General features: G+C 32.1%; 1 protein-coding gene across 1 annotated transcript in view; it reads left to right on the top strand.

Moving 5' to 3' along the window:
- Positions 1 to 3,759: 3,759 nt before the first annotated feature.
- LOC148952658 (uncharacterized) overlaps positions 3,760 to 10,727 on the top strand; it is a 104,390-nt gene continuing 97,422 nt past the window's right edge. The window contains exons 1-2 of the mRNA XM_089087325.1: positions 3,760 to 3,839; positions 9,522 to 9,655. Coding sequence (XP_088943451.1) covers positions 3,760 to 3,839; positions 9,522 to 9,655 — 214 coding nt within the window. The remainder of the gene's footprint in view (positions 3,840 to 9,521; positions 9,656 to 10,727) is intronic.

The following is a 10,727-nucleotide window of genomic DNA, read 5'->3' as shown; positions in this document are numbered from 1 at the left end:
AAAGTTCTGATAACAAAAAAAACCTCCGGTGTCAACACAGCCCCCCAGGGCCTGGGGGTAGGCGTTTTAAGTTATGCCCTGGGGACATATATGGTTGTTATGGAAGGGATGCTCGTATAAAATTCATAGAGGGATCATTTGATTGGAAATTGAAAGTTGTAATTCACTTTTTAAGAGTCAAAAGTGATTGGAGGGCAGCTAGCCTTCCCCCACACTCCATTTTTTTTCCCAGATCCTTCGTATAGAAGGAGTCGTCGGACAAACTCCAAAGGCGTCTCATTCGATTGGAAATCAAGAGTACTAGTGCCTTTTTTATGAGTCAAAAGTAATCATAGGGCTACTGGCCCCCCAGGCCCTTTTCCCCCATTTACATCTGATAAAAAATTTGAGTTAGCCATTTTGTTAAAAATAGTTCAAAGGTCAGATAAGAAAAACTCCTGTGTCGACACCCCCACCCCCCCAGGGCCGGGGCAGGCGTTAAAGGCATTAAAAGTTGTAGTTCATTTTCTCAGAGTGAAAAAATTTCGGAGGGCAACTAGCCCCTCCACGCCTTTAGGTGTATCGGATGGATAAACTCATCTGATAAAAATTTCAGGTGGCCATTTTGTTAAAAGTAGTTCAACCATCAGATATTAAAACTCCAGGGTCGACACAACCCCCCAGGGCAAGGGACAGGCGTTGTAAGCTATACTCTGGGGATATATATATGGTTCTTATAGATGGGATACTCGTATAATCTTCAGAGAGGGCTCATTTGATTGAAAATAAAAAATTTCTAGTTCACTTTTAAAGAGTCAAAAGAGACCGAAGCTTAATGTAGTCCCCCCACACCCTTTTCCCCTAAACCAATCCGATAATAATTTAGAGATAGCCATTGTGTCAAAAATAGTTCAAACATCAGATTAAAAGAAGTCCGAAGTTGACACAAGACCAATATCTAACCTTAATATTGCTACTTTGATAACATTTTCGTCAATTTGATGAATATTTGATTTATTTTCAAATATTTTGATTTTGAAATAAGGAATTCTTAAAAACTTTAAACTTTTTGCAATCAAAAACGAACAAAAATTAATTAAAAAAAAACCTTCCGAAAAAATTAGTTTTCAAAGGAAAGTAAAGGCCATTTTAAACTGAATCTCAGCAGATGCAAATACTTGTTAATATTACAACTCGAAACAACCATAAATTACGGTTAAAGAATAAATGAAACCCAAAACGAACAGAAATTAAATAAGCAATCATAGCAAAAACATACAACAAGTAATAATATAAATGAATAAATAGACCTTAAAGCGAGTAATGCTTAGATTGAATATGAAAATCAAGCTTAAAATGAAAAAAAAAATCCCTATTGAAGTATAAATGAAACTTAAAACGAACAGAAATTAAATAAACAATCAATGCAAACAGACATACAATAGATATTAATGTAAAATAATAAATAAATCTTAAGACGAGTGAAACTTAAATTGAATATGCAGATCAAGCTTTAAACGAACAAAAGTCACCACAAACAAGAGTTTGGGTGTTACCTCCTTCTCTCAATGTAAAATCCTAAAACCTACAGCATCACTGACGCTTTATTGATACCTATATACGTCTTGAACAGTCTTTCAACTTAATAACTACGACTAAATGAATACGTTATGAATAAACATAATAGTTGTTGAGATATACATTAGTTCCGTATTCTATTCTAATGTAATGTCATTTTTATTTTCAATGTTTTAAAAACTGGAAAATAAAATTGATTTAATATAATTCGTTTTCAGTTAAGAACCAATGACGCAGTAAAATTTTGGTTTTTACTCGAAGTTAGGAAAGGAAGCAGTATCCAAACACTTTTTTGTAGGGAAACTATAATCGTCTTTAACAACTTTAAAAAGAGATAATAAATTAAACTGAATATTTGATGTATAATGATATTAATTGCTGAAAGCTCATCAGTTCAAAATGTTACTATAATTTTAATTTTTATTTTCAATATTAAGTACAAAAGAAAATATTTGTCATAAAATTGGTTTTCAGTAAAGGGCCAATGATGCAGTAGGTTTTAGACTTACAGTGAGAGAAGGAGGTCATACCCGAACTCTTGTTTGTAGTGATTTTTGTTCGTTTCATGCTTGATTTGCATATTCAATTTAAGTCTCACTCGTTTTAAGATTTATTTATTAATTTACATTAATATCTATTGTATGTTTGTTTGCATTGATTGTTTATTTAATTTCTGTTCGTTTTAAGTTTCATTTATATTTAAATTGGAAAACATTTTTTTTCATTTTAAGCTTGATTTTAATACTCAATCTGAGCATTACTCGAATTAAGATCTATCTATTCGTTTATAGTACTACTTTTTGTATGTTTTTGTTATGATCTTTTATTTAATTTCTTTTAGATTTGGGTTTCATTTACTGTTCAATAGTAATTTCTTGTCGCTTTGAGTTTGAATTTTAAAATGTATTTTTATCGGTTGATCTTAAGTTTAAAATGGCTTTTAATTTTCTTTGAAAAACCAATTTTTAGGAAAGTTTTTTTAAAATAATTTATGTAAAGATACTGTCTGAGCTTTAACACATATCAATATCGTTCATCGCTAGAAACTGTTAAAGAGGTCTTATGTCCAGCAGTGTCAAACATTCCACCAAGATTTGATTTGTTATGCAATAAATAACAGGCACATCCATTTCACTAAAGTCTTTCCTTTATTTTAATTTAATATTTACCACCCAACGCGACTGTATTTGAATATATACAATTCAACTAAGACGGTCAGAATTCTCTTTTATTTATGTTATTGCAAAAAATTCAATTTTGATTATGAATAGGGCATATAATTTTTGTAAGTATAATAAAGACAACTTTTCAACTTTTGTGGAATTTTTATTTTAGATTTTTGTACATTTTTAAACGAATACTAAAACTATATATTTTCATGTGTATGTGTACATTGTTACCTAATAAAAGAATCATCAAAAAATATTTATTTATCTTTCAATTATATTTATATAGGGTCGCCAGGAAACTTGCAATCAGAAATGGGGTCGTAAATGAAAAAAGTTTAGGAAGCCCTGTGTTAGATCGATGTAAGTTATCCGACAGAAATGCCACAAGAATTTTAATAGCTCTCTAGAAGCACTGTATCTTAACCCTCTTGAGTACAAAGTCTTGAAAACTTCATTACACCATAGAAGGCAAATGTTCAGAGAACAATACACTGAAATTTTTTTATAAAGTAAACATTCCTGAAAAAGAGCCCCTGGTTGTCAATTGGGACGGTAAACTTTTACCGGGTGTTTAAAAAAATTAACAATGTGAGCGAATAACTATTACAGTTTTATATGGCAAAAAGTAACAGTTGCTGGGAGTTCCTGTAACAGCAAACATCTCTGGAGAGGAATGCCTACATGAATGGGATCTTTCCAACAACTTCAAGATGATATGCTTCGACACTAAAGCATCTAACACGAGAAGACTCAAAGGAGCAAGCCTCATATTGGAGCAAATGTTCGGAAGAGAGTTATTTAGATTGCCCTTCAGATCAGATCTTGGAAATTCTGTTAAGAGGCTTATTCAAAACAAAAATAAAGGCGTATTCAAAAATAAATTGGTAGATTTACTAACAAAAACAACGTTTACATTCTTAAACCGATTTAATTTAAAAACGGATTTCCTAAGACAATATCCAAACAGCTGGCCTCAAATAATGGCTTCTAAGAAGGATTGTAAATTGTCAAAAAATTAAAAGAAATTAATGATATGGCTGAGCGTGGTGTTAAATTGATAAATGGCTTTAACAGCCTTCTGACAACGATAAAGGCTAAAAGCAATATTTCCTGGTATATTTTTTAGTATGGCATAATAATAATAATCTACCTTTATGCTTCTCAGGCATGTTTAAGGTTAGGTCTGATTGCAACAATCATAATACTCGAACAAGCAAGGCACTGTCTGCTCCAATTGACATTACTACAATTGTAAAATTTCTGTTCAAACTTAGTTTCCAGAACCAGATCAGGTGCAGAGAATACAGACTCAAACGTGAGCAAATATAGTTTGCCATACTAAAAAATATACCAAAGAAAACAAAATTTATTACTTAACAACAAAATACACAAAGTGCACTCCTAGACGGATTTTCAATATATTTTAAACTATATATTTTAACTATATTTTAACTTTAAACTTTAAACTTTTAACTTTATATATTTTAACTTTAAACTATATATTAGTTTAAAGCAGAAATATAATAAAAAAAAAGTAATACTGATAAGTCTAATGACGTTTTTTTATTTTAAAATATAAAAGTCAGGTATATAATACACACAAAACTGAGCCAAAAATGATACAGACGTAGTACAATCATGAGTTGATAATTTTACATTGTTGTATAATCTATTTTGGAGCTTTTATTAAAATAGTATTTGAAAAGTCAGAATGCAATACTCGGCATTTGCTACAACTTGGAGGAAATATTGCTTTTAGCCTTTATCGTTGTCATATATATATATATATATATATATATATATATATATATATATATATATATATATATATATATATATATATATATATATATATATATATATATATATATATATATATATATATATATATATATATATATATATATATATATATATATATATATATATATATATATATATATATATATATATATATATATATATATATATATATATGAAAACCCGTCGTATACAATAAATGTACAATGACAGAGTATACAAAAATACGAAAAGAGGGAACAAAACGATAATAATAACAACAAAAGCAACAACTTCTTAAATAGTATACAAAATAGTACGAAAAGTGGAAACTGAAAGATAGCATACTCAAAGATTACAACATAAACAACAACTTCTTCGAAAACAGCAACAAAGACAACAACTTTTGAAAGGAGAAAAAAAAGAAAAAAAAAGAAAAAAAAAAGAAATAAATAAAAAGGGAAACAAGAGGGAAAATTAAACAAGCTAACTTGCCCACTCGTGCTTTAGAATTGCTGGTTTTGTTTTTTGCCGGCTAATAAGTGTCTGAACAGCTAGATTTGGGTCCGCTAGGTTATAGCGCCGAATCAGAAAAATATTTTTTGTCCAAGGTTGCAATTTTAGTAGGTACTTTGCAAAACGGAAAAATACATAGCGGATTTTAGACTTTTCACGGTTCGCCACTAAAGTCCAGAAAGATGTTACATATAATATATGTGGCAGCGCGGTAGCGTTGTAAATACTTGCCAGTAGTGGATGGTTAAATCTCAGAGTGGATTTAACGATCAAAGCATAGGAGCTGGATATTCACCGTTCAAGATGTGAGATCAGAAGGGAATGGGTATACTGTAATGAGGAACCTAGTGGAAGCCCTAGATATATTATTTTATCAACTGGTTTTACTGAACAATCACCTAGTGTGATATTAGTAGGAGGGTCATTCTTCCAATTATAAAACAAAACTTCCGACGTTTGGGAGTTAAATCTCAGACCGACTTTCTCGTAGTTGGAATGCAGACATGAGAATATTTCTGAAAGGCGGTTAAGCGTCCGACTGAGATTCAGCGTGTCATCGGCATAGCACACTAGGGAGATGTCAATGGAACTGAGAATGCATGATGAAGGACAGCTGTCTTGAGGTACAATAATGTAGTTATTGAAGAAATTGGGGGATAAAACTGCTCCCTGACGGGCACCTTTATGGACTGGTATCAAAGCTGACCGTGGGGCTGGCGGAAGGCCTTTGTCGGGAGGGAGCTTAAGTCGCACGCGAAGGTGAGAATAAATATCACGGAAAGCCCGGATGATATTTGAGTTCACTCCTCTTTTAGCTGAGTTTAGCAACATACGTGCATGAATCAATGAGTCAAACGCTCTCTGCAGGTCTAAGCCCCCGATCGCAAGACTTTCTCCTGATTTGTGTGCATCCAGGAGTGCATATGCAACGACATGGAGCACTTCCGCACAACCAATGCCGCGTTGGAAACCGAATTGTCTTGGTGGACTACAACACAGTTTTTCAATCTCATCTACGAATAAAAGTTCAAATAACTTGCAGAGAGTGGTAGCAACCGTGATTGGACGGAAAGAGGAGCATTGCATGGTAACTTTTCCTTTTTTAGGAACTGGCGTAAGGTCTCCAATTGAGAAAGTGGTTGGGACAATACCCCGAATGAGGATAATCTGCATTAGGAGGGTTACATGACTAATGAGAGCGGGCCCACCACTTTTTAGATGGAGTGCACTGATCCCGTCAATCCCAAAAGAGATATATATATATATATATATATATATATATATATATATATATATATATATATATATATATATATATATATATATATATATATATATATATATATATATATATATATATATATATATATATATATATATATATATATATATATATATATATATATATATATATTAAATAGTTATATTAAATAGTTGAATTGTTAAGTGGATACTGTATCAACATTAATGTCAATTGAGGTGGGGGGGGGGATGCGCCCCTTGAAATTAAAAAATACCTTTCTTGCGGGCATTTCAATTGAAAAATGCCTTTTTTGTATTCTGATGGAAGAAATTGATAAATTTGCTCCCGCCCTAGAAATTCAAAAAATAAGGTTTGTTACCCAAATTTTCGTGAATTGATAACACTGTTTATTAATTAATTTGTTTTTCAAACACAAAGTTTAGAAGCGGAAATAGTTTGTGCTAGAGTACCTCAAGGCAATGATTGGGGCCCTGATCCTAATTATCAGGTTAATGCCCTTTTTACAACTTGTTATTAAAACCCCTTCTAAACTCATTGTTTCACCCCTGACCCAAGTTATTAATTAAATTACCCATCTGCAATAACATTTAAGTGAAAAAACTATTGATGTTTAATCCTTCTTTTGTACAACTTAAAGAGAAGGCTAAAACAGTTCGAGTTTTTTTTCTGATGATTGTGTTTTGTCTTTTCAGCTTCATGTTAGACTTTAAAGTGGCTTTCACATGCATGTCTAGCTAAAATCCCATGTCTATACATGTGTCTGACCAGACATCAATGTCTAGACAACTACCGTTCACAAGTAAAATTTGATGCTTGGCTAGACAAGTTACATTTAAGGATCCAGTTCTAGACTCTACAACGCAAAGTCTAGGATTTTTGATTACAGCCGATCAGAACGTGTCAAGTTCCACTATTTTCATCATCTATGTTTACATTTTTAAACTCGAATTTAGTTTTTGTTTTCTCATTAATTATTTTTTTAAATTTTAGGCAAATATCGAACACCAGACATAATAGTGAATCACTTTAAGGCAATTGTTTGGCTTGTCTCATCCACTATCTTGCGACAGTAAAAATAGGGATTACAATTTCGAAGGTTTTATCTGCAAAAGTTCTCTTGATTGGCTAGAAATGACAACTGTAATCTATTTGAAACTAAAGTTGTAGTTTAAATAAGCACTGAATTCTTCTTGTGAACGGTAATTTTGTAGACATTGATTTCTGGCCAGACACGTGTCTAGACATGAGATTCTAGCTAGACACGCATGTGAAAGAAACCTTAAACATAGTGCCTAAGAATATGTAGAAATCAGTGTTGAAAACAAGGTAAAATATCCTCTGGTCCCCCTGGTTTTGGTTATGTGGAACTATCGGTGTGCCCTGTATGGACATTAAGTGAAACTAAGTAGACCTTAGTTTTAAATGCAACACAGATAATAAGGGGTTTTATGTTAAAGTTTTTCAGTCTTACTAGGGAAGGATGGGGTGTTCTCCGGATCATGGGGGATTCTATGCTTCTGCTGCTTTAAGATTTTAATAAGAAACCTAAAAATTGTGAGAAAGAACACGTAGTTTTTACAGCTTCCTCTGTTGACTTCTAACGTTTTGAAAGTAGTTTTTTAACTTAAAATTTTTGTAAATTGGTCTTTCTGAAAAAAAAAAAACAAATATGGATATGTCTACCGAAAATATATAAAAGTGGAAAAAAGGGGAATAGGATATAGAAAGGCATATAGTAAGTAAGCAAGTATGATGGTAATAGACCATCAAGGTTCAAACCGGCGGTGCTGATCTCCATTTTGTGGCCCTTCAGCCAGGAAGTGCAATGGGGAATTGGGAGGCATATAAAGATAAATAGACCAGAATAGAATGAAAGTAAAATAGACCAAACGACCGAAAATAGAACAGACCAACGAAATAAGGAATAGACCGAATATAAAAAGAGGCTTTGAAATAACCAATTGTAATTAGAGTAATCCAAATTAAATAGAAATCACAATCACAAGTCTGAATATCACATGGAATCCCTGTGTGAAGCCAAAAATAAAATGTCATAAAAGCAAAAATAAAATGAGAAAAGTTATATACAAAAGAAAAGACTGATAGACATACCAGAAATGGAAGATTGTTTAAGTGAAAAAAAAGAGACGTCGAAACAGACCAGGATTAAGATAGAATCATCCGCTTTAAATAGAAAATGTTTTTTAATCACAAGTGTCAATATTACTTGGAAACCCAGCGTAAGTGCAAAATAAAATAGCCTAAATGCGACAATAAAAGGAAAAAAAGATACGCAGAAATAATTGATATATATACCAGAAATTGAGCATTAAAGTGGAAAAAAGGGACGTTGAAACAGGCCAAAAGTAAGATAGAATGATTCAATTTCAATAGAAACATAGCTATCCTAAAACATAGTGTAGATTTTCACAAGTATGCCCATAACAAATGCAACAACGGAACGATATACAGTCAAAGAAGAAACGAAAAAAATAGTATGCCAAAAAATACTGATAGATTTACTGGAAGAGATTGACTATTGAATGGAAAGGGAGAAGAGTCGAATTAGGCAGGGAGTACGATTGAATGATTCAATGGTCTCAATTGTCGCATTAATCACTCGTCTCAACGCTGCAGGGGTATTCCTTCTCTTCCATGTGTAGGTATGCACATGCCATAAAACAGGAAGGTAGTAAACATTCATGCTAAATACAAGACAACACCATACAGGTTGTAGCAGATGCTACAGAAATTAGAGCACATAAACTGCAGGAACTTTTATAGCCATTAATTTGTATGTTTATACAAAAAGTATTGGATTCAGTTTACATCTACGTAATTTACGATAGTTATATTTTATATAATTTGTGTAAGAAATTAATGCAATATGAATCATTCATGTATATGACATTGCACAAGAGTCTTGTTTGACCTAAACAATTTGAAAATTATACGACTTAAAACCAAGACCTCCCCCTCCTTGGACTGTTACTTATTTATTTAGTTCTGTACATTAGTCACCAGTAGTATCGTAAGTTCCAGAAAATATGGGGAGGGGGCGAAATGTGTTTTTCAAAACTGGGGTGGGCAATTTTTTTTATTATTTTTTCAATAAAAATACTCGATAAATCATTTTCCAATGAAAGCATCACAAATGGTATTTATGAAAATCTAAGGGGGGGGGGATAAAACTCCCCTCCGATTGATGCTCCTGGTAACCAGCCTTTTTCTTTCAGGAATGGAGCCTCCCAGTTTGAGCATCCTGTACACTCAGATCTCTTAAATCAAATTTATCATTTGACTGAAACAACAAGATACAGCACTTACCGAACAGCTCAAAAGCTACGGCTTCTTCAGAAACGAATTTTTTGTAAGTTATTTGTTGTTTTCTTTCCTATTTTCGTTGGCTGCTTGTTATTTTTCTAAACAAAAAAAAGCTGGAAAATTAAACAACCAGGCACAAATCAAATTTTATATGTTTGATGTTTATTTTTTAGTTGATAAAGGTAGATGTTTTTGTTTTCAGAAACAATATCATTTAGTCACGGTAATTCCTTGTCAAAGAAACAAGGAAATTTAAACTTTCTTTTTGTTTTGTTTGAAATTCGCTATTTTTTCATAGGAAAATTCAAAATGATCAGATCTATATTGTTGGGCTAAACATTTACTCTAAATTCTTTTCGGGAATTAATTTTTGAAGTTGAATGATTGGTTTCTTGCCTCTTTCCGTCACCCTCCATTTCTATTCATGAAACTAATAAGAATAAACTTCATACAAAAGTGTTAGTGCAGGGGAAGGGTCTTTCTACGGCAATTGTTAAACATTGTCTAAATTTTTACAGAAGTTTGGTAACCTTGAAGTAGCTTCATGTCCCATAAGTACTGATCTTTTATTTAAGGATTATCTTTTTATATTGCTTTGTGTTTTTTATTCTATACGTAGCCTACATCTTCGTCTTGCTTTGAGGAGGGCTGAGCCTAGGCCTTGACTGAAATATCGGAATTTTGTTCACGGTTATTGATTTTTTCTTCGGTTGCATCAAATCAACATGGCTTGGAACTTATTTGTTCCCAATTCTTAGGTGTGTTTAGACAGTATGGTCTTGGAACTTATTTATACCCCATTAGTTAAATGGTGTCTTTAAACATAGACTATATACATAAGCATTTCTAATCTTTATAGTTATGTGTTATATGTTTGACAATAAATTAGGCTAGACATTAGTTTTACATTAGTTTTGCAAGCTAATGTTGAAGTGAATTAATAAATTAGGCTAGACATTAGTTTTACAAGCTTTTTAGTTTTGCACAATATTTTTTTCAAGCTAATGTTGAAGTAAATCAATAACTTAGGCTAGGCATTAGTTTTACAAGCTAATGTTGAAATAAATCAATAAATTAGGCTAGATATTAGTTTTACATTAGTTTTGCAAGAAAATGTT

Source organism: Artemia sp. Qi Xiang Cuo, chromosome 4 (genome assembly GCF_049724085.1).
Source record: "Artemia sp. Qi Xiang Cuo chromosome 4, ASM4972408v1, whole genome shotgun sequence".
Lineage (NCBI taxonomy): Eukaryota > Metazoa > Arthropoda > Branchiopoda > Anostraca > Artemiidae > Artemia > Artemia sp. Qi Xiang Cuo.
The sequence above is the reverse complement of the archived record's forward strand: the minus strand, read 5'-3'. Positions and strand labels throughout refer to the sequence as shown.